The following is a 24,472-nucleotide window of genomic DNA, read 5'->3' on the forward strand; positions in this document are numbered from 1 at the left end:
CCGCCGGGAGCCACCGGCCTCTTTCCACCCCCCCACCTTGCTGCTCAACAGCCGACAGGCAGCGAGAGGGGCTTATAATGTGCTGTGGCGTTCCTGCACGCCACGACTGTAGAGGACAGCCTTGGGGGAAGCATCCCTCCCCCTCCCCTCACTGACCAACAGCCGACAGTCGTCGAGAGGAGGTCCAAAGGGTGCCGCAGCGCGCCTGTAAGCCGCGGCCCCAGGAACACCCTTGGGGAGGGTCGCCCTGTGCCCCGCCTCCATGGCAGGGCTCTGGAGCTCCTGAGGGCCGAAAAAAATGTCCTCGGGGGCCGCATATGGCCCCCGGGCCTGAGGTTCCCCATCCCTGGACTAGGACATGGAGTAATGGATTTAAACGAATAGAAAAGCGATTCCACCTAAACATTAGGAAGAACTTTCTGACGGTGAGGGCTGATCGACGGTGGAATGCACTGCCTCGGAGGGTGGTGGAGTCCCCGTCTTTGGAGGTCTTTAAGCAGAGGCTGGATGGCCATCTGTCGGGAGTGCTTTGATTGTGGGATCCTGCATGGCGGGGGGAGGGTTGGGGTCACTGGGGATGTGTGGGGAGGTAGTTGTTAATTTCCTGCATTGTGCAGGGGGTTGGACTAAATGACCCTGGTGATCCCTTCCAACTCTATGATTCTATAAAGGGGTTTGAGGGCTGGGAATCTGGTGCTGAGGATGGCTGCTTGAAATCAGTCTCTTGATAGGGTGGCTTTGAGGTTCAAAATACAGTGTTGAGTCTGCAGATGGGGTAGGTGTGTTCATGCTGTGGGGAGGGGCAGTTGCTGATATGAATGGTCCTTTAGGAAAAGTCCCTCCTCCTCATATGTGTGTATGTATGTGTTAAGTGCCGTCAAGTCGCTTCCGACTCATGGGGACCCTATGAATGAAAGTCCTCCAAAATGTCCTATCTTTGACATGAAAATGGTATTTTGAAGAGGCTAGGCTGAGCTCCTCTCTCCCCATATGTCAGCTTTCTGAATTCAGAATCTCTCTCTTCGAAGAGTGACACAACATTGAAACATGAGGGTCTCCGCGCTCCCCCCTTGCACACATTCTACATGTGGCCAAAGTGTTATAGATCATGAAAAAGCTTTGTAGCAGCTTGGTTTTGCTGACTTGTGGACTTTGATCTCTGAATTCCAAGTAATGGTCTCTGTCGTTGTTTGACGCCCTATAGTTTTGCCCGCCGCCTTCACAAGGTTGTGCGTCGCCTTTTGCCCGACTGTGACATCCGGTTCATCCGCTCAGAGGACGGGAGTGGCAAAGGGGCTGCCATGGTCACTGCTGTGGCCTACCGGCTCGCAGCCCAGCACAAAGCCCGGCAGAAGATCTTGGAGCCCCTGAGGCTCAGCCATGAGCAGCTGCTGGAGGTGAAGGAGAGGATGAGACAGGAGATGGAGCTGGGCCTGGCCAAAGAGACCCACGATGAGGCCGCTGTGAAGATGTTGCCCACTTACGTATGCGCTACCCCGGATGGAACGGGTAAGGTGGGCATAGGGGAAGCGTGAGTGGCTGCCACCGGGTACTTTGATAGGCAGGACTGTGTGCTCTGAATGAAAGCAATCTTGGTTTGGGAGCCCAAATGTTGTGCCCTGGCTAAATTATGCCAGTTAAGCAAAAGTGAATGATTCTCTTACTTTGCATAATGTATGCTGAAGTTAGCTATAAGGGCACTGAAACCCTGTTTGCTGGAAATCTCCAGCAGTTCTGGCTTTGGAGATTCATCAGGTATTGCTTGTACATGTTTCGAAACTTAATTCCTTTAAAAACAAAAATGGGAAGTTGAATCTGTCTGCCTGCTGGAAGTTCTGGTAGAATTGCAACACAGGCGTAGCCTGGTTCTAGACCCGCTAATGCTTGTTTCTCTTTTACAACAGAAGGATAAGTGATTACTTATGAGGAACTCTGGTCTCTCTCGACACTAGTCATTAATGTTGGTGTGAAAAATTTGGTTGGAATCCTCTCCCCCGAACAGCTGGTGGAGCAAAAAGGGATGCGTGTGGTTCTTGCAGCTTGTTCTGCTACCTCAGCTGGCCCACTGGGATCAGGGAGACTTCCATCTTGTTCCACTCTTTTTTGATGGGCCGTAGGGGCTGTTGAAACTAGAGAAAGGATTTTGCATGGGATAAGTTTAGATCCCAGCAACATTTCCCTTTGGGAGAAGAGGCTGTATATTATTTTTGCTTCATGTTCCAGGTCACTGGTTGCTCATATTGGGAATCCGGAAGGGAGTTTCATCTGTGTCAGAGTGGCTAGGGAGGGTGTGTGGATGTGAACATTTATATATTGGGGGTGGGGTGAACCAAAACACTTTTATGCCAGAGATGGAAAATCAAAATCACAATATCTCTTCCCTCTCAGTGAATTAACTTGGGTGATGAGCTGCCAGGTTCCTGAGTGCCGTCTGTTTCTTTCAGTAGGGCTTGTGCAGAAGAACTCCATAATGCTCCTGGGACAGCCCTTGCTGCCTCCTTTCCATCTGCTTGCATCAGCTGCCTCCTGCCAAGGCTACCTCTCTGCTATTTTGCCTGGGCTGCTTGAGTCGGAGAGATCTCTTTGTCAACAGACAAAGGGGGGAGTTTCCTACATCCCAGGCATGGATGGGCCCTTATCAGACCTCAGGGGAGAAGAAGCTTAAGCCTTCCCTCTTGCACCATCTTTCCAATCTAAAACCACCTTGGGGGAACCTCTGTTTGACCTGCTTGGGAAACTTAACATGTACTGGTGGCTATATGTGACGTTTCCCCAGCAGGGAAAACAAAGGCTCCTCAAGACTGCTTGAACAGGGCAGGGGGAGAGGACTTGTCCACTCTCCCAACATGCCATGCTCCGGATGTACACTGGGCCTATGCATGCCTGAGAAGCTTGAAACTCCAAGGCCACATCTGTCTACCCGACCAGGGATGTACCCAGGAAAAGGGCATCATGTAATTGGGCTTTCAGTACCCAGTGCCGGTGTTCCTGGATTATCTCGATGTAGCAGCTGGCAGTGGTTCTAAAGGCAAATTCACTTTGGTTTCAGAAAAAGGAGACTTCCTGGCCTTGGATCTTGGGGGCACGAACTTCCGTGTGTTGCTGGTGCGGATTCGCAATGGGATGAGGCGCAGTGTGGAGATGCACAACAAGATCTACGCAATCCCCCTGGATATCATGCAGGGAACGGGCGATGAGGTGAGAGGGTCTCGGGGGAGAGGTAGGAGCAAGGGGGATACATTTCCTAAAAGAAAGGGGCTGTAGCTCATTCATTGTGCGCCGGTTCAGTCCCTGGCAGCTGCCGTTTAAAAGGGCGTCGGATAGAAGGGCTGAATATGGTATGTGGGCCACTCTCCTGTCTCAGCACGGTAGCTTAGGAGAGTTGTGACTTAAGCTGGCACCGTAGCTATTGTACTAGGAAGGGGTGAGGAGGATTGGGGAGGGGCTGTGGCTCAGTGGTAGAGCATCTGCTTGGCGTGCAGAAGGTCCCAGGTTCAATCCCCGGCATCTCCAGTTAAAGGAACTTGGTGAGTAGGTGATGTGAAAGACCCCTGCCTGAGACCCTGGAGAGCCATTGCCGGTCTGAGTAGACAGTCTGTGATGGACCAAGGGTCTGAGTCAGTATAAAGCAGCTTCATGTGTTCATTGAATTAAAACATTGGGCGTGATAAATGAGGGTTTTGTATGCCAAAATGGATGGAAATGGGTCAGTCCTCCCACTCTTGGAGGATCATGAGGGGAGGCCCAGGGCTCTACCATCCAACTCTAGCCAAAGGAGGGAACTCCTGGAAGACCATCAGTAGGCTAGATTGGGTCATAGGGAGATGCTGCATGGCCTCTATAGAAGCCTTCTGGTCCAGGCTCACTTTCTGACCTGAGCAGGGAGGGAGCTTTGCTGCTACTTCCTGTGACGGAGCAGCTTTACCTTCATCTAGGAGCTGGGCCTTACATAGCAGGAGAGAGTACTCTATTAATGCCTCCATCTGGTGCAGAGATGTTGTGAGGAGATGGTGGAATTTGTGTCCTAAAGCCGAGATCAGAAATTACAGCGCAGAGCACTGAAAGTTCTCGGAAAGTGGGTTTTATCTTCCCCTTTGCATCCTAGAACTTTCAGCATAGGATAGCAGCTGTGCTAATTTTGGGTCACGGGAAACTTGATGTTGATACAAAAAGAAACGCTGCAAAAAATTCGGTACCACATCTCTTGAACCATATATGATTTCACTGAGAGGTGTACTGTCTTCAAGAGAGTAAATAGTGGCTCCCAGGGGCTAGTTCTGGTTAGGGAAAAACCCACAGGGGAAGGCTTAAGCTCCCGTGTGCGGCAGTTTTAATACACATGCCTGAGAATTAAGTTTCAAAAACCTCTGTAAGTTCTGAACATAGAACTCCCAGTGCACATCTGGTGGGATTCGACCCAGAAACAGTATAATGTATGGCTAGGCCCTTTGACTCAGACTTCCATCCTTCCGAGGTCGGTAAAATGAGTACCCAGCTTGCTGGGGGTAAAGGGAAGATGACTGGGGAGGGCACTGGCAAACCACCCCGTAAACAAAGTCTGCCTAGTAAACGTTGGGATGTGACGTCACCTCATGGGTCAGGAATGACCCGGTGTTTGCACAGGGGACCTTTACCTTTTTACTGTAGGCCCTTTGAGGCAGTCTTTGCTGCATAATTGAAGGAATTGGTGGCTGCCCCAGTTGTGAGATGGTTTTGCTTCTACTGGTAGTTTTGACCATGGTTGGAGAACTCCACAGTCTCAGCGGTGCTTAATGCCATCAGTTATTAGCCTATCTATGAATCATGGTCACCTGACTCTATCAAGGAATTCTGTCTTGCAGCTCTTTGATCATATTGTCCACTGCATCTCGGACTTCTTGGAGTACATGGGGATGAAGGGGATGTCGCTGCCTCTTGGATTCACCTTTTCCTTCCCTTGTCATCAGAACAGGCTGGATGAGGTAAGCTCTTTACCCCGTGATTGAGAAATCTAATATCCTCTTGCCATAAAGACAAGAGGACAACAGGGAAAATTCTTTGGAGAATACAGATAATATGCCTCCCAGCATTGCTATTACCATGTCCTGAAGCATAGTCCCTTTCCCCACAATCAGAGTTTTACACTTTACTCTTATTTTGTTTCGTTGCCAAAGCTTCTGTGCAGTGGTTTTTTAAAAAAAAAAATTGTTTAAGCATAACTGCGCTATGACTAGGAAAGTAAGGACCAGTTTCAATCCCATTTATGGTGAACAAGTAAAATTAAACAATCCAGTTTCAGTAATGATCTTCTCATTAGGTGCAATTTAAAGTGGCCAGTGTTGCTTCTGGCTTCCTTCCCATTAGTTCAGGAGTATTTGCCGTATGATGTTAATATTGCCAGATGGCAATAGCAACGTAATCAGGAAACGGCAAGACAACCAATGCAAAAATGGGGGGGGGGAGGGGGGCACTTTCCCTCAACCACATCACCAGCCACCTCCTAGATGATTTCCCCCTGCCAGTGCTACCTCAGTAGCACTCTTCCAGTCTGTACCGGACAGGCTGGTGGCATAACACTGTTCAAAATCAGAAAATTCACAGCAAACCAAGAGAAGATGGGAGGGTGCCATAAAGACAGGAGGACAGCAGGGAAAACATTAGAATATGCTGGTTTGGCAGCCTTATTTTCTGTAGGAAGGAAGGAGTTGGTTTTTATATGCCTACTTCCTCTACCACTTAAAGGAGACTCAAACCAGCTTACAATCACCTTCCCTTCCCCTCCCCACAACAGACATCCTGTGAGGTAGGTGGGGCTGAGAGAGCTCTAACAGAGCTGTAACTTGCCTAAGGTCACCCAGCTGGCTTCATGTGTAGGAGTGGGGGAAACAAATCCAGTTCACCAGATTAGCCTCCGCTTCTCATGTGGAGGAGTGGGGAATCAACCCCGGTTCTCCAGATCAGAGCCCACTGCTCCAAACCACTGCTCTTAACCACTACAACACACTGTATTCTACATAACGAATGATATAAATTCCAAAGGAACATGCTTGTGTGGAAGCAGCCAGAGATCCCCGTGTTGCGCAACCTACATATGCTGCATAGAGCAAAAACAGTCTCTTCCAGGGTATAAAATAAATACAATCCCTTTGAAGAATAATTCTTTGGCTCCTCCTCCTAAAAATGTTGTGTAATAAACCCTCCTGTCCAGGTACAGATTTGGTCCTTTAGCATAGCAGGAACGTTCGCAGTGGGATGCTACCATTCAGGCCTGCTGGTGTGGCTGCCTTGAGCAAGCCAAGCCAAATAATCCTGGTAGGGCCATTCAGCATGGGTCTGCTTTGTGGCATGGTGGGAGGAGGCAACAGGTAAGCTTCTGCCTGTCACTGTGTTGGCATCTTGACTTGCTCTGGGCAGTCTTGACAAACTGCTTTATTTCCTGCTCCTGCCCTTCTGGCCCACGTCACTACATTTGCAGGTGGCTGGCGGTTTCATCTTAAAAATTTCTCTTTACGACATCTTCTGTTTCTCTCTTTTTGTTTTGCCATAGTGAGCCTTCAGTTGGGCCCTGGGCCATTTTGGTTGGTTCTAGAACCTGTCCTGACTCGAAGAAGGGCAGCAAATGATTTGCATGGTGTATTTGCATGTAATTTTTCAGACCAGTTTCCTGAAGATGGTGGGAAGGAACCAGTGGGTGGATATACTCTTAAATCCGTTATTAGAATATTTTATTAGATTAACTGCTAATCTGAGGTTTGTGTGTGGGGGGAAACATAAGTCTCCAAAGTGACTAGCATAAGTATTTTGAGAAGGATTAACAGGACTGGTCCAAACTGCATTCTGTTCTGAGCAGCTGCAGTGCATGATGGGAAAATGTTTCCTGCAGTATGAGGGTGTGATGTCATAAGTTCTGTTCTGGGATGCAGTTCTGGGCTTTCCTTGGTTCCTCCAGTGGGGACTGCTTGGATCATGCATTCTTCCTTTCTTCTTCCCATTTTCACCTTTTGATTTTTTCCCCTCCAGCGCTCTTTATTTTACATTTGCATCCTCTCCATTTTGTCTTAAGGCAATACTCCTCAACTGGACGAAAGGTTTCAAAGCTACTGGCTGTGAAGGAGAAGACGTGGTGGCTTTGCTGAAAGATGCAATTCATAGGAGAGAGGTACGTCCCCTTCGGATAGGAATTCCTGGTTTCTGAGAGCCAGCGTGGTGTAGTGGTTAAGAGCGGTGGTTTGGAGCGGTGGAGTCTGATCTGGAGAACCAGGTTTGATTCCCCACTCCTCCACATGAGTGGCGGAGGCTAATCTGGTGAACTGGATTTGTTTCCCCACTCCTACACATGAGGCCAGCTTGGGTGACCTTGGGCAAGTCACAGCTCTGTTAGAGCTCTCTCAGCCCCACCTACCTCACAGGATGTTTGTTGTGGGGAGGGGAAAGGAAGGTGATTGTAAGCAGGTTTGAGTCTCCCTTAAGTGGTAGAGAAAGTCATCATATAAAAAAACTCTTCTTCTACCTGTGAAAAGAACATTCCCATGACCATTTCAATTTTTTTAAAACCAGCTGTACGAAAAACTAAAGGTTCTGATTATATATAATTACTTAGGTGAGATGAGAAATACTTGTTAAATAGAAGGATCAGAAAAGCCAAGCTCAGCGGCTAGAAGTAACTGCAAACTAGCGTGTGTTTATTAATGTTGGATGCTTCATCCAGGTTTCCTGATTTGTTTTTGTGTTGGTGGTTTTTTTTTTTTTTTTTGAGAACTTGGGGGACAATCTTGCTCTTCCGCCTAAATGAAGCCACCCTTTCTCCCCCCCGCCTCCCTGCAGGAATTTGACCTGGATGTGGTAGCTGTTGTGAATGACACTGTGGGAACCATGATGACCTGTGGCTACGAAGACCCGTATTGTGAAGTCGGGCTCATTGTTGGTAAGACCTAGATTTAGACTATTAAACTAATCGGCATAAATTTGCTTATTTTACCTAATGTATCCTACTTTTGCCAGCTATGGGGAGGGGGCAGGAATTATGCAGAGAGTTGAGAGTCAGTTGTACAGGGACGGGGATTCCTTCTCAGCCCCACCCTGGCTTCTGAGATGACAGGAAACCCACATTGCCTTGGAAGTTCTCTTCCTAATCAGCATGAGAGCCAATGTGGTGTAGTGCTTAAGAGTGGTGGTTTGGAGTGGTGGACTCTAATCTGGTGAACCGGGTTGGTTTCCCCATTCCTATACATGAAGCCAGCTGGGTGACCTTGGGCTGGTGACAGCTCTCTTAGAGCTCTCTCAGTCCCACCTACCCCACAGGGGGTCTGTTGTGGGGAGGGGAAGGGAAGGTGATTGTAAGCCGGTTTGATTCTTCCTTAAGTGGGAGAGAAAAGCGGGGTATAAAAATCAACTCTTCTTCTTCTTCATAAGGGTTGGATCAGGGTAGGCAACTTTTTTGGCTTGAGTGCTGAATAAAGGTAACTGGGAAGACTGTGCTGGAAAACAAAATGAGGATGGGGGAGCAGGGCAGAGAGAAGTGCCTCAGGCTTATCTTGGACCTGGTAGTGGCAATACAGGTGTGGGAGGCAATGACGGATATAAGGCATGCCTGTTGCCTTCTCCCACTGGCCCCGAGGACACACCCTGGTTGCTTGAGTGGAGCTGGTGCCACTCTTTGGCTCTTGTGCCAGGGTCTCCATACCCCAAGCTAGATACTTGTTTTTTTACTTAAAAAAGCTGAAGATCTGGACCCCCCAAAGTCCATGGCTGCATGGGTAGAAGTGTGGGATATACTCTGCCTTGTTCCTAGCAAAGCCGTTCTCAACCCCTCTCAGGTGACCTTGTTTGGACTTCCACTCCTAATGGACTCACCCTGACCTTTTCTTCTCTCTGCATTATTATGTTGCTGTCCATGCACAGTCTTGGACGGTGAACTTGGATCATAAACTTTCTGGCTAAGAGCCACATCTTATTTCCAACACTTAAGCTCAGGGGTGGGGTTGAAGATTCACTGGGATAAGGGGCATTTTATAGCTATGCAAAACAAACGTCTCCTCCCCCCCATGTAATAGAAGTAGAAACTAAATACCGGTTAGTGTTCAGTGACACCCTCCCCCCACTCTCTTTGGAATTGGACTGCTCATCTGCCAGTAAATCACAACTCACTCAAGGGACTCTGCAAAAAACAAAAAAAAGTGGTGGAGACTTCCTTTAAGATAACAATGGCAGCCCTCTTCTCCCTCCCCTGCTCCCTGTCTGTGTACTCTGCACAGAATACAGTTAAGTCGCTGTTCCCCTTGGAAGCAGAATGATTTGGCTTCAGTGCTTTGAAGTGTTTTATGTGAATCTCCAGGAACAGGCAGCAATGCCTGCTACATGGAGGAGATGACGAATGTGGAGCTGGTGGAAGGGGATGAGGGCAGGATGTGCATCAACATGGAGTGGGGTGCCTTTGGTGACAGCGGCTGCCTGGATGACGTCCGGACCGAGTTCGATGTGGTGGTGGATGAGCATTCCCTCAACCCTGGGAAACAAAGGTGAGCGGCAAGTGGCTCTGGAGAAGGTTTCCTGTCCCTCTGGTGCTTCCCAGCAGATGCTGAGCTCATGGTGTCCCTTGTGAAATGGCTCCTGTGAGAATGCCAGTAGGCAGAGGTTCTGAGGGCCACAACAGGCAAGAGGAGCCCATGGGAGATATCTCTTACCTTAAAGATCTCCCAACAGGATCCTTATCCTGGTTAGTTGCTCATCCGTTTGGTTTGCCTTATAAGTGCCTGCCTCCCACAAATGTTCCTTTGGGACTTGGATCTTTACATCTAAACTGTAGATTTAGTGTTTAGATTCCCAACTGAGCTCTCACTGTAGACTAACTTGGAATCGCTTATGCCTTTTGAGTATTCTGCACTGTGAGGGATGCAATGTACAGTCCATGTCCTAGGTTTTATTTGTTCAGTAAATCCCCCTTTTCTCTTAAATGGCTTGGGCAGTGTATGTGAGACCCCCTCCCCCAATTCTGGTTTCTCCTCAGAACAACATTGCAAGGTAAGTTAGGCTGAGAACTAGTTACTGGCTTTCAGATTTTCCAGTGAGCTTCAGGACAAGGTGGGGATTTGAACCTGGGTCATGTTTGTGCTCTCTCCACTTGGCTGCACTTTTCCAATGGCTTGGCGAACAAACCAGGGGTGTCGTCCCCTAAGTCCCTGCCTGGCCAATGATTTTTCACAGGGGCCACATGCAGGGCTGAGCAAGGGCTGGAGGGCTGGCAGACTTGGCTGCAGCCACTCAAGCTGAGGCCGAGGGCCCTTGAGCTCCCTCTTCCCCAGGGTGATGAGAAACTGAGGCTTTATTTTATTCTATTGTCCCACTATTCAGCAGAAAGGTGGCTCTCAAAACAGATACTCTGCACAACATTACTGACACGGGCAGCTCTCTGCTCAGGTGTCTGGCTGCTGCTGCTTCTCCCCCAGCCTCAGAGGTGGCAGCTGGGGGTGGTTTTGGCTGGAGCTAGGTCCAGTCCTGATGGAGGGTGCCTGGCTGTTGCCCTCCCCTCCTGCTGAAGGCTGTAGCAGAACCTTTTCTGTTCCTCTCTCACTTTTTAAAGGCATCTTGGTGGTGTGTGAACATTTCCCTTTGCCTGGACTTGTGCATTCATGGGAGTTAACAGCTGAGGTGCATAAGCAGGGAGATTTCTGCCAAAACTACTTCAAGAAGGGGTGCTGGAAAGCACTTTGCCCTGTTTCTGCTGGGGAGGGGGGGAGGCTGCACAGAGCTGTCCATGCGTCCTTGGGATTGGGATCCAGGTGGAAAGCCTTCAGGAGTTTCAGCTGTAATCGCATACTGGAAAGCTCTATAAGTCAGATCTAGTGTCTGAATTGCAACTCACAAGCCACTGTGGGCAAATTGCGCAGCTTGCCATGATTTGCAATTTCAACTAGAAAATCACTTTGTGTTCTCCCCTTCTCTCCCCCCCTCCTCCATTTTCTGTCTCAGGTTTGAGAAGATGATCAGCGGGATGTATCTGGGCGAGATTGTCCGGAACATCCTGATCTATTTCACCAAACGAGGGCTGCTCTTTCGTGGGCGGATTTCTGAGCGGCTAAAGACGAGGGGCATCTTTGAGACCAAGTTCCTGTCGCAGATTGAAAGGTGAGGACTGAGTGAGAGGAGTGGGCTGGGGGAGACCCCTTCCACTGCGGCCTGCAGGTACCTCCTTCAGGAAAGCTGCCTGCAAGGAACTCCCAATCTTTGAGCAAGTCTGCACTGGGCCAAGCAAATGAAGGGCAATGCAAAAACAAACGCGGAAGAAAACTGATGACAGGATCAGTTTTGCAACTTGTTTGGGCTGTTCTCTGCAGCCCGGCCACGCTGAATGTGATGTAATAAACTGATGGAACTTGTTGCCCTTGTGTTTCTTGGAGGAAGGACAGAATAAAAAGGCATAGATAGATATGAAATGATCCTTTCCTTTTGATGTACTCCTGGAAAGTTGGTCTGTTGCCACCTAGTGGCCAGTCAGCTCCTTTTGCTTTGGTGTGAATCCTGATGATTTCATGCAAGGCAAAACTAGACCCGAGACATTATTAACCACTGTGGAATGGGGTGAGGATGCATGACATCATGCCTGTAATGTCACACTGCACATTTTCCTTACGAAACTGACTTGAGAGCCAGCGTGGTGTTGAGAGCCAGCGTGGTGTAGCTGTTAAGAGCAATGGTTTGGAGCAGTGGACTCTAATCTGGAGAACTGGGTTTGATTCCCCTCTCCTCCACATGAGTGGCGGAGGCTAATCTGGTGAACTGGATTTGTTTCCCTACTCCTCCAGACGAAGCCAGCTGGGTGACCTTGGGCAAGTTACAGCTCTGTTAGAGCTCTCTCAGCCCCACCTACCTCTGTCTGTTGCGGGGAGGGGAAGGGAAGGTGGTTTTAAGCCGGTTTGAGTCTCCCTTAAGTGGTAGAGAAAGTCGGCATGTAAAAACCAACTCTTCAACTCTTCTAAACATTATGGGACGAGAAGTGGGGAAAGGATTTAGGGGGTTTAGCATCTGCTCCATAGTTATCTTTGTGTCTAGGTATGCCTAAAGTTGTGGGGCCCGTGGGTGACACTCAGCCTGTGGGTTGAAACTTGCCAGCCTGATAAGGAATTTTGGTGATTTTGCATGTTTGCTTGGAAGTATGTCTCATTAAGCTCTGTGGGGCCTGTTTCAAAGTCAGCGTGCAAACGATAGCAGCCTCAGTTGGGTAACTGGGCTGGCTTTCTGAGGTGCCAGAGCCACTCAGTGCTTTCTGAGCTGGGGCCAGAGCCACTGGAGGCAGCCTGGGCTTGCAACATTTTCCCCCAAATTAGATTGGGACATTTGCCCTACTTGACCCATGTGGGACCTCACCAAAGTGTCTCACTTTTGCTCTGATATTTGAAATGAACTCTTCTGCACTGCTCGTTCAGAACAAATGATAAATGATATTGCAGAGCGTATCATAATATCCTTTTATTGCTTGGAAAGGATACCAAAGAGGTTCTGCAAAAGTTCTTACTGTTTTGTTTTGTTTTTTACTTTGAATGGAGTTAAAAACTTGAGTCAGTTTTAAGAAAGCTTTGTATATTGAGCTGAAAATCACGGAAGATGAATAATGGTGATTTAGAAAATGCCAAGTGAGTGGAATTCCTTGTATCGGTCCAATTTCAGTTCATCTGGGTGTTCTCCAGGCTTTCAAAGAGCTTCATATAGGACTAAAACTCAGAATTCCGTGAAGCCCATATTCTCACATCAGCCTAATGTAGTTTCAGAAAAGGTTCTGTTTTCCCCTGAGGTCTTTGTGTCTTCTGTCCTTTGCACCTGACTGCACAGTACTTCCTGATTGCTAAGTCCTGCTATAATAGTCTCCCTTGTCCTATAAGGGAGCCGGTTCAATGGAGGTTCAGACCATCACTCCATCAGAAGTCTTGTGTTCTTGCAAGCCCTGTGTTCTGTCTTCTGGCCCTACAGTGATCGCCTAGCCCTGCTCCAGGTCCGTTCCATCCTCCAGCACCTTGGTCTGGAAAGCACGTGTGACGACAGCATTATTGTGAAAGAAGTGTGCGCGGTGATTGCCCGGCGTGCTGCCCAACTTTGTGGAGCAGGGATGGCAGCTGTGGTGGACAAAATCCGGGAGAACCGTGGGCTGGACTTCCTTAAGGTCACAGTCGGCGTGGATGGGACCCTCTACAAACTTCATCCACAGTATGTCCATCTGCCTGGATGAGAGCTTATGCTGCTTATCCCATTATTAGTGGGGATGATTTCATTGCTGCTTCTGCAAAATTTTGGAGGGGGAAGGAAATTATATCAGGAGTGGAACGAGATCTCATTCATTTCTGGCCCCAGAATGTTCTCATTTGCTCAGTGTAAGTGCCCAAGATTGCCTGTATAACGTGCTTATAAACTTGCAAATGTTTATACCCAAGCATCCTTAGTGTTATGTCACAAGTCCTAAAAGCCATGCAACTATTTCTGCCAACCACCTGCCTTGAATCCCTGAAGAAAGGAGAAAGGTAGGATTAAAACATTTCAATATAATAAGCACGGCACTGGAATCATTCACATTGCTCACTGGAAGTCCCTGTTTGACTTTTGAAATATCACCAGGCACTCCCCACAGTTTTCCGTAAGGGTTAGAACCTTGCTTTTAAACAAAGGGACAAAAGAGCAGATATTTGGGATGATAGATTCTGCATGAAACACTAATAGTGCTATCTTAAGCAGCGTTCCACCATTCTAAATCCATTGCAGTCAGTGGGGTTAAAAGGGTGTAACTCTGCTTAGGATGGCACTGTAAGTTTTGTGTTTGCACCATGTGGTTGTGGGATGCATGTAGTTTTATATAGGAAATTTAGCACAAGTGTGTGTTATATTTGTATTTTTGCAACATGCAACCCCCCCAAAAAACACCCTAAGCTGCAGTCTATTCCATCCTCCTCTAATAATAAAATAGGCTAAAATACAAAGTCAAGATATAAAGGAATACCTAATTTTAAGCCAGGAGATGGAGATTTCTGTTGATATTTTTGGTCTGGTCTCAATTTCTTTCTCTTCTCCACAGTTTCTCTTCCATAATGCACGAGACGGTGAAGCAGCTGTCTCCAAAGTGCGAGGTCACCTTCCTCCAGTCAGAAGACGGCAGTGGCAAAGGCGCGGCTCTCATCACCGCTGTGGCATGCCGAATCCGGGAGGCCGGTCAGCACTAACTGCCCGGGGACCGGAGAGCCGAGTTCCAACGTGGTGGATGCCCCTTGTTCACCCCGGCTCCCCTCACCACCACAGGCGACTCCTTGCTTGGCTTCTACTCTGCAGACACCACCCCTCAGACTCCAGGCTCTGTGTCTCTTGTTTAAAAGTATTCCTTGAGCTCTTCTGCATGCCGTACGAGCACATATCGAGTAGAACTTAAAGTGGTATTTGGGCGTCTACCTCCAGTCCCAAACCAACCTCTCTTATGCAGAGTTTGCATTGGATGTTACCCGTCACCATCCCAACCGGGGTCTTCCATGAAAGTGGCAGGCAGTGAAGAAACGGTATTGTCACTTCCTGTCGACTGGTACTGATCTTTTATCCAGGTCTTGTCTCATTGGCACAGCAGAAAACATACAAGGAAGCCAAAGCACCTCAAGACTGGGTTGAAGGATTGAACTGCTATTGTTTCAGTGAAAGTCATGGTACCTTCTTTCTTTCTTTCTTTCCTTTTTTTTGAAAGGTGACAGGTTGAAGTGATTTTTAAGAATGTTTGTTGGAGGATACAAGTATCCGTACACTGCAGTATGCTGCTATTTGAAAGTACTTGTCAAACTGTGTTAAAGGCGCATCTTTAATACAAATGGCTGAGCACATGCCTAGAAATACTCGAGGACCCTCTTCCGACTTGTCCTTTCCCTTTTAGATTTAAACCTAACCCTCAGATTTGGTGCCGTACAGGTGCTTGGGGGCACCTGTTTGGAGGCTGCTGCTCCTTTTCTCTGCTGCTGCTTCTGTAGACACCCCCTCCTGTCAAACAGAAGTCCTTCCCCTTTCTACAAAAAAGCACCACTTTTAATATGGAGTGAGGGATAGCTTATTTTTGTCTGTGAAATAGCAGTCTCATCTTACCTCATGCTCGGCTTGACGCTCTAGAACCAGCTTCTCAAAAACTGTACGTTTGTTCCTCTCACCCATGTGTGTAGTTACACAGAGAGAAAAGCAGGGATTCTGTGTGTAATGTCATTTTTGTGTGCGAGTGAAGAGAGCAGAATACTTTGCAAAATAAATGTTGCTAATGGGTGAAACTGGAGGCAGGAATTAGGTTTGATGTTTTGAGGATGAATAATCAAGTCAGTAATTTTGGGACCCCTCTAAGGAAACTGGAAACTGTTGATATTGTTCTAAATAATGTCACCAAATTGTTGTTTCTGCTGCTTAAAAGTTGCCCTTCCCTTCTGTGCAATCATCTAAATGTGCACTGCAACCTTTGTTCAAATGGTGCAGGCACAAGCGTTAATGAATGGCCATTGTGCCACCGTAGGATCTTGTGGTTAGTCTTCTATCCTAATCACCCATGACAGTCCTGTTATCATCATTGGAGCAGGATAAGGCCCTTATATGCATTACATTGATGCGTCTTGGGAGGATATCCTTTAGATTCTTGTTCCTACCCCAAAGGGATGACTTTTTGTGCCTAGATCTCGCCACCTTCGGCCAAAATCTGTTTTCACTTTTGGCCATATTCAACATAAATGCTGATGTCTCGTTTCCAAAGCAATAAGGTGGGCAGCGCAGTCCTGGGGGAGGGGGTAGTTGCACGGGGAATGGTGCAGCCACAGCACCAGCTGTGCCGCCTCCCGAATGGTTTGCTGCTCCACAGCCAGCAACTTGAAGGGGAAAATCCTCCTGCCCAAAGCCTGTGAAACTGCTGTATTCAGTTCCACAGGCTGCACCACCGTTTTTGTTGGTGTTAACTTCACACCGGCAAAAGAGGACACTCCTGGGGCGAAAGGACTCAGGGAGCTGTCAGCCCCACCTCGGGGTACATCCCCTTTGGTGCCAGGGCGAGCCCCTGCACCAGAGGTGAAATGCCACGGCGCTCCCCAGTGCTGGTATAAGTGGCGCGGCGCAAGTGCCGATTTTGACGGCGCAAGTGGCATTTACGCTGGCACCAGGGTCATGCCGCCTCCTAAGCCTATTTGGCCCCCTCCCCTTAGGATTGCACTGTTAGGGTCATGTTCATTTTCCAGCCTCCAATCCTACAAAATTTTAGAGATGAGTGCAGTCTCTAAGCTTGAGATCCATTAAAGCTCTCAGTGACCAAATTTAGCTTGTGCGTAATTGCAGGATGGGAGTCCTTCAGAGACAAAAAGAAAGGGGGTGTGTTGTATATGTTCCGAACTTCATTTTGAACCTATTTGAAATTTTTCTTAAAGGTATGATCAAAAATCATCACTAAGCCATCCTGTGTGGCTTTCGATTTCTCATCAATTAGTTCAGTTGTTACAGGGGAGGGGAAGTGGATCCATGGCTTTGTGAGTGTTCTGCCATGAGAAAAAAATTCTCAACCAGCAAAACTCTAATAAAATAGAAAATATTTTTGGTATCTACTTTAGCACAAGGTAGTGTATTACCTGTCAAGCAACCCAAGAAATCCTTGCTTGGGCTGGGCTGTCAATCTGAACAAAGATCCCCCCCTCTATTTTTTTATGTGTATGTATATATTTATATGGCTTGGAATAACTGAAGTACCAAAAAAGAATCTCTCCAGTCTGTTGGGGTACAGATTTCAATTTAAAGCACATTATTTTTTTCTTCTCTCTTTCTCCTTTTTTAATTTTAAACGTTCGTATATTTTATAAGAAGCTTCAGAGTTGCAATAAAGATGAAAATTCTGAAATGCATTTCAAAATAGTGAAATGAGAATCTGATGCAGGACAAACATCAATATTTTTTTAAATAATAAAGTAAAGAATTAATCCAAAACCAAACAGTTTTGTGTAACAGTTGACTGGAAATAGCCTGCATCTGCTGAACTGAGAGAAACACAAATGTTTGATCTATTGTATTCTGGGGAAAGCAAAGATAGTATTTTTAAAACTTGAATATCATGGGGCTGCCAGATTGTACCTCGTCCTGATATGCATTGTATTTCACCAACAGTGAATATTAGTGAATTGCAAAATTTATTTTTATAGTGACTGTTTATTACAAGGGAAAAGAGAATAATAAAGGAAGTTTTGTGTGTGACAATTTGCATTTTGACTGGTTGCAGCAAATGTAGGTTTTCAGATATGCCTATTATCATAAGGAGAGCGTGGTTGGATCTGACCAAGAGTCCTCCTAGATCAGTATCCTGTTTCTATCAGCATCCAGTTTCTGAGAAACTTGCATACAGGAGAGAAATGCAAGAGCCACAGGAAGACTGCATATGAACATGGGGTTCTATTTAGCAAGTAGGGACAGTCACTCACTGCTGATTCTGCTCTTCTCCCTGAATTTGACAAGTGCTTTCTTTTTAAAAAAGCCATCTCAGGTGGTAGCCATTGAAACATCTTGTGGCACTAAATTCCTCAATTTAAGAAGACTGAGCAGGGTTCATTGCTTTACAGTACAGAATCTTCCATTCCATAAGAACTGAATAACGGGTATAACCTACAAGTGACTGTAAAAAGGGTTGGCTAGTGTAAAAAAAGAAAGAAAAAGAGTACAGTTGTTTCATGGCAGCCTTTCCAAGTGAGGATGGAGACTTCAGGTATCAAATAAATGTACTCTGGAGCCACTAAAATTTAAAAGAAAAAAAAGAAATTGGATGCTCTTGATTTTGGTAATTCAGCTTCGTTATCTGGGCACATAGAGATTTTCTGCATTGCACTGGCTCAAGAGAGAGGGCTGTTTCCATTACAGTCAATGAGGCCCAGATTGAAAACTGCCCAATGGTGGTCCATTCAGAAAACGCTGCTGTAGTGGCTATCAAAGACGGGGGTTTCTGACCCACCATGTCTTTGCAAGAATGATTTAATCCCCCTATCCCTAAACGGGGGACCCTGGAACAAATCTCCTTCTGATAGCTTGACCGCTACTGGGGTTGGACTCTTACACACGCAGCATAACTCACCAATAAAAGCAACAGGCTTTATTGAAAAGATTAAAGAAGAGGTGCAATAAAATAACAAATCTAGCTTCCTAAGATATACTGACAGACATGAAGGCAAGTAGGTTACAACAACATCAAATCAGCATAAGTAACAAAGCAGCAGATAAGAGATGCAGCAAGACGGTCCCTGGCCCATCACTGGTCTTGATGTTATGGGGCCATGCATGGAAACTTGCGCCAGATGGTTATATAGGCTACCTTTATAGGAAATTAGACCCCCGACCCCCTGACTAGCATAAGCCAATGAAGACTGTGAGCCAAATGATGATTCTTGAACAGGAGCAAGATTCCCTCCCATCTGACATCGCAGAGAGTAAAGTCAGATTGCATTGAAATTCAGAAGTGCGATCTCAAGCTTTTCATCTTGGCTTGGAAACAGTGGCAGCATTTTATCTGGAACTAGGGCTGTTGAAAACAAAATTCGGTAAAATTCGGATTCGGCAAAATTCGGCCCGTTTTAATTCAGGAAATGCTGAAGTCCGAACTCCCCCGATTTGGATCTGGGGAATTTGGCGCCAAGTTCCGAGTTAGGGGAAAAACTTGGCCGAATAAAGCCATTAAAAACGCATTTGCGCCTTTCCTTGGCTCCGGGGTGTGTGTGGCATTTTTGGGGCTAGAGGTCCCAAACTTTCAGGGTAGCTTGAGGGGACCCTTCTTGCAAGAACCCCCAAGTTTTGTAAATTTGGGTCAGGGGGTCCTGAGATATGGGGTCCGGAAGGGGTCGCCCCCCCCAAATCGCCCACAGGAATAAAGCCACAAAGCACATTGGCGGCATTCCGCGGCTCCGGGGGGGGGGCATTTTAAGGTGGTAGAGGTCCCAAACTTTCAGGGTAGCTTGAGGGGACCATTCTTGCATGAACCCCCAAGTTTTGTAAAGATTGGGTCAGGGGGTCCCGAGATATGGGGCTTGGAAGGGGTCACCCCCCCAAAAAATCACCCACAGGAATAAAGCCACTTAAAGCACATTGGTGGCATTCCGCGGCTCCGGGGGGGCATTTTTGGGGGTTGAGGTCCCAAACTTTCAGGGTAGCTTGAGGGGACCCTTCTTGCAAGAACCCCCAAGTTTTGTAAAGATTGGGTCAGAGGGTCCCAAGATATGGGGCCCGGAAGGGGTCACCCCACCCATCTGCTCGGCCAGGGCTCTGGCTGCCTCGGCAGTTGGGCCGTACCATTACCCCAGCCCGGGGGAATAAAGCCCTTAAAAGGGATGTACCAAAAGGAATGTCAAGTCAACCCATTGGAAACAATGGGAGAGGCTGCCCAGCCCATTGAAGATAATGGGAGAGGGGAATGTCGGTTGACTTGCATTGACTCCATTGAAAATACATTACGGGAGGGATGCACTAAAACGAATGCCTGGCTAGCCCATTAGAAACAACAGAAGCGGCTGCACAGCCCATTGGCAACAATAGCAGCCAGCCGAGAGAGACTCACTGACCCACAGTTAACTGTTGGCAACCGATGAAAACAGGAGAAAGCACAGTCCCACACAGAGGCAATCAAACCCACCCCACTTTGGCTCCCTCCCTCTCACACACACAGAATCTGCTTCCCCTCCCCCCACCCAGGAAAAAAGGTTATAGATAAAAGCCCCCAAATGGGTCAAACCGTGGATGTATTCTGTTCCAGCAGAAGCAGGGCAGCAGCACCTGCTCAGGATCTCTCATGACTCTCTGGCCATTTATGCACGGGAGGTTTTGCCTTGGATTTGCCGCTGTGTAGAGATGCACATTCAGGATTGCCTAACCCCATTCATCCCAATGGGCAGTTGGGGGGGACCCCATATCTCGGGACCCTCAGATCCAATCTTCACAACCTTGAGGATTCTTGCAAGAAGGGTCCCCTCAAGCTACTCTGAACGTTTGGGACCTCTACCCCCCCCCAAATGCCCCACCCCGGAGCCGCGGAATGCCGCCAATGTGCTTTAAGTGGCTTTATTACCGTGGGCGATTGTTTTTTTTGGGGGGGGCGACCCCTTCCGAGCCCCATATCTCAGGACCCCCTGACCCAATCTTTACAAAACTTGGGGTTCTTGCAAGAAGGGTCCCCTCAAGCTACTCTCTTTCTCTCCCCGGGCTGCACAGCAGCTGGGCTCATACACTCAACCACAACTGATTGGCCAGAAGAAGACCCAGCTTGGCCACCGATTGGCCGCGGGAGAATGCTGCTAGTTGCTTACTAACGGTTATGCTGCTGATTTGGAGACCCCGAATTTGCCGAATTTATTTGGTGATTGCCCTGAACTTGCCGAATTCGGCGCGTCATTTCCCCACCTTTTTTGAGTTCGGTACCATCTGAACTGAAAACCGCCGAATCGGGGGAAATTTGGCTGTTTACTTGGTTCGGACGAACCGAATCGACAGCCCTATCTGGAACTCTACCCTTGTTACTCTTTAACACTTGGATGTTAAAATAGCCCAGGAAATGGGCTATTGCTTTACATGTATGACACAGCCAAAAGCTAATGTTTAAACTGTCAGGTTGATTGATACAGATGTGACCACCTGTCTTGGCAGCAGCCTCCTGTCTATTCTGAACCAGCAGGACACCTGTGAGAGCGTGGAGGAAGAAAGAGCATGGGTGTGTGTGTATGTACTTTTTCAGATTCCTAGTATGCAAAAACTGGATATTTGGGGGGAAACTGAGATTAACCAGAAGTCTAATACCAAAAAATAATATCATGGCAGATTGGCTGCTTTTAAGAAAAATGGCTCAGCCACACTAGTTTAAGCATTTTAGATACAATTCCCGATGGGGGGGGGGCATAGGAATAAGGAGCAAATGCAGTTCTTCATATTTATGCTTTGTTTCTGTATGGAATAAGGATGTGTGTCAGCTATATTTCCAATAGAACAAATTTATGACAGTCCTGTAGGGTTGCCAATGAGAGTTTGGGAAATTACTGGAGCTTTTGGGGTGGTGCCTGGGTAGCACAGAGTTTGGGGATGTGATGCCATAAATGCTGCCCTCCAAGGGAACTGACCTCTGTAGTCTGAAGATCAATCGTCATTCTGGGAGAACGCAGGCTAGGCTTAGTTTGGAGGTTGGGCTATACATGAACCCCCTACATCAGGGGGTTTACAAAAGTTCTGCTGCAGATCCAAGTCAGAAATGTATATAACAGACTGGTCACCAGGTGGTGCTGTTGTGCTTACAATTGACAGGCTGCTTCCAACTTAGACCAGTGTGTGTGTATGTATGTGTGTATATATATATATATATATATATATATTCTCTCTCTCTCTCCTCTCTCTCTCTCCTCCTCTCTCTCTCTCTCTCTCTCTCTCTCTCTCTCTCTCTCTCTCTCTCTCTCTCTCTCTCTCCTCTCTCTCTCTCTCTCTCTCTCTCTCTCTCTCTCTCTCTCTCTCTCTCTCTCTCTCCTCTCTCTCTCTCTCTCTCTCTCCTCTCTCTCTCTCTCTCTCTCTCTCTCTCTCCTCTCTCTCTCTCTCTCTCTCTCTCTCTCTCTCTCTCTCTCTCTCTCTCTCTCTCTCTCTCTCTCTCTCTCTCTCTCTCAGTTACAGTCAATGTATGGCGACCGTGTAGGTTTTTCAAGGCAAGAGACACTCAGAGGTGCTTTGCCATTGCATGCCTCTGCATAGCGACCCTGGACTTCCTTAGTGGTCTCCCATCCAAAAACTAAGCACAGTCAACCCTGCTTATCTTCTAAGACCGGATGACATCAGGCTGGCCTGAGCTATCTGGCCAATCTTCACTGTCTCCCTAAAATAGTTTCTGGTGGTTGTCCTCCTAATAGGGCTGTCAATTCGGTTCGGTCCGAACTGAAATCAACCGAATTTCCCCTGATTCGGTGATTTTCTGTTCGGACGGATCCGAACTCAAAACTGGCGGGCAACCGGGGGGGCCGAATTCAGCGAGTTCGGGAGTTCGCGAATAAATCCGGCAAATTCGGCCCCCCTTCAGGGGAGCCCGCTGAAAGGCACGGGCTGCCCTTTAAACTGATCTGAGCCTCCCAGCTGGGAGGCGCAGGTCAGTTTAAAGGGCAGCCCGCGCCTCTCCAGCGGAGCCCCCTGAAGGGGGGCGGGCTGCCCTTTAAACTGATCTGTGCCTCCCGGCCGGGAGGCACAGATCAGTTTAAATGACAGCCCGAGCCTCTCCAGCGGAGCCCGCTGAAGGGGGGCGGGCTGCCCTTTAAACTGATCTGTGCCTCCCGGCCGGGAGGCACAGATCAGTTTAAATGACAGCCCGAGCCTCTCCAGCGGAGCCCGCTGAAGGGGGCGGGCTGCCCTTTAAACTGATCTGCGCCTCCCAGCTGGGAGGCGCAGGTCAGTTTAAAGGGCAGCCCGTGCCTCTCCAGCGGAGCCCGCTGAAGGGGGGCGGGCTGCCCTTTAAACTGATCTGCGCCTCCCAGCTGGGAGGCTCAGATCAGTTTAAAGGGCCCCCGCGCGCCTTCAGGGAATCCCTCTGAAGGCGCGCTGGGGCCGAATTTTCCCCCGAACTCCGGATCCCCCCGAATTACCGGGGATCCGAAGTGGGGGAGTTTGGACTTCGGCACGTACCGAACCCACAAGGGTCAAATTCGGCCGAATCCGAACTGTACCGAATTTTTTTTTTTTGACAGCCCTACCTCCTTAGGCACCTCATATACTATTGGAGGGAAGAGGCGTAGGAATTGCTTCATGTGAAATTCTCAGCACTCTCACAAAATTGGGTGGCCAAAGCCAACATAATTGCGGGGGGGGACATCAGATGATCTCTGGCATATTTTTCTTTACTTCACAGCACCCATGGTGGTATTGGATCAGGGCTAGAGAGGCCCTGGGGGGGTGGATTAGTCCTTTGCACCTGCATTGTTTCCCCAACCTAAATATATCCCTCTCCCACAAGCTGTCTTTAGTTCTTGGGAAAATACTCAGGCACCAGTAGCCCCTTCCTCCTACAGGCTCAACTGCTTTTGTGTGTGTGTATGACTTAGAGCAGGGAAAGAAAGGCACCTGGTTGGCCACTGCGTGAACAGACTGCTGGACTTGATGGGCCTTGGTCTGATCCATCAGGGCCTTTCTTATGTTCTTATGGAAATGGCATAGGGGAAAGGGTTCCAACTAGAGTTTCCACTCTTCATGTGGGGCCTGGAGATCTCCCATAATTACAACTGATCTCCAGACAACAGAGCTAAAAGTCCCCTGGAGAAAATGGCTGCTCCCTTCCCCATAGCTGCTATGATGGAACTCCTCTTGTTTTAATCCCCCCCCCCACTGATCATGGAGGTAGATAATATCACCTAGTAAATAACATTCCATTAAGCAGTTGTTCGAGAGAGCGTGTTTTTCTCCAGGCATTTGGCAGCCCCAGTCTGAAGGGGGGAGCATGCTTTGCTCTCTCTCTTCTTTATGTGGGCGGCGCTAGATCATCTCTTAATTTTTCATTTTGCTAACAAGAGAAAACATTCACTGCTGTGAGTGGGAGTCTTGCCATAACATTAGCATCAGCTGCTTTTAGAAGGTGTTAAAGCAAATGAGGACAATGTATTGTGCTACTTGGAGGCTGCTTCTCACGTGGGACAAGGAATGAGATCTTCTGTGGTTATTCCACTGAGGTGCATTTAGTACTTCATTAGAGAAACAGTTAAGTCCAGGGTCCATCCTTCTTTTTGTATACAAGCATACTTCTTAAGGAGGAGATATGACTCAATGGCAGAGCATGTGCTTTGCACCCCAGTTTCAATTCCCAGCCTCCAGATTATAAAAGATCTGGTAGTGGGTGATCTGAAAGAACTCTATCTGAGACCGCCACACATGCTCCAAAGGTTCCATTCACTTGTGGGTCAAGAGGGAAATGAAGGATATTAGAAAAGAGGAAAATTGCTTGCTTAGGGGTCCAGCCTTCTGTTTCCTCAGCAACAGTTCCTTCTCACGGTGTCAAAGGTGGTGGTCAGGCGTCACTTGTGCTATTGTGGGATCCGAAAGCCCACCTGCTGCTAATAGCTCTGGGAGTACGTACACAAGCCATCTTTTACACTATTGCTGTGTGGCAGCTTGCAAACCACCTCCAGGGTGAAAGCTTTGGACAGGCCAATAAAGAAATGAAATTGCATTGTGTTGTGAGGCGCACCCAAAGGCAGCCCCACAATGAGACAAGTTGAGATGGCTACTTCAGGAGCAGAGTTAGAATAATAGAATTATAGAGTTGGGAGGGACCACCAGGGTCATCTAGTCCAACCCCCTGCACAATGCAGGAAATTCACAACTACCTCCCCCCTAAACCCCCAGTGACCCCAACTACATGCCCAGAGGATGGCCAAGATGCCTTCCCTCTCATCATCAGCCTAAGGTTATAGAATCAGCATTGCTGACAGATGGCCATCTAACCTCTTCTTAAAAACCTCCAGGGAAGGAGAGCTTACCACCTCCC

At 47.9% G+C, this 24,472-nt stretch overlaps 1 protein-coding gene across 1 annotated transcript in view; it reads left to right on the forward strand.

Moving 5' to 3' along the window:
• Nucleotides 1–14,202, forward strand: part of LOC130487034 (hexokinase-2) — a 57,287-nt gene extending 43,085 nt beyond the window's left edge. Inside the window, exons 10-18 of the mRNA XM_056860402.1 lie at nt 1,205–1,509; nt 3,050–3,198; nt 4,842–4,961; nt 7,043–7,138; nt 7,804–7,903; nt 9,314–9,497; nt 10,948–11,103; nt 12,943–13,176; nt 14,036–14,202. Coding sequence (XP_056716380.1) covers nt 1,205–1,509; nt 3,050–3,198; nt 4,842–4,961; nt 7,043–7,138; nt 7,804–7,903; nt 9,314–9,497; nt 10,948–11,103; nt 12,943–13,176; nt 14,036–14,180 — 1,489 coding nt within the window. The 3' untranslated portion in view covers nt 14,181–14,202. The remainder of the gene's footprint in view (nt 1–1,204; nt 1,510–3,049; nt 3,199–4,841; nt 4,962–7,042; nt 7,139–7,803; nt 7,904–9,313; nt 9,498–10,947; nt 11,104–12,942; nt 13,177–14,035) is intronic.
• The last annotated feature ends 10,270 nt before the right edge of the window (nt 14,203–24,472 follow it).

Source organism: Euleptes europaea, chromosome 14 (genome assembly GCF_029931775.1).
Source record: "Euleptes europaea isolate rEulEur1 chromosome 14, rEulEur1.hap1, whole genome shotgun sequence".
Lineage (NCBI taxonomy): Eukaryota > Metazoa > Chordata > Lepidosauria > Squamata > Sphaerodactylidae > Euleptes > Euleptes europaea.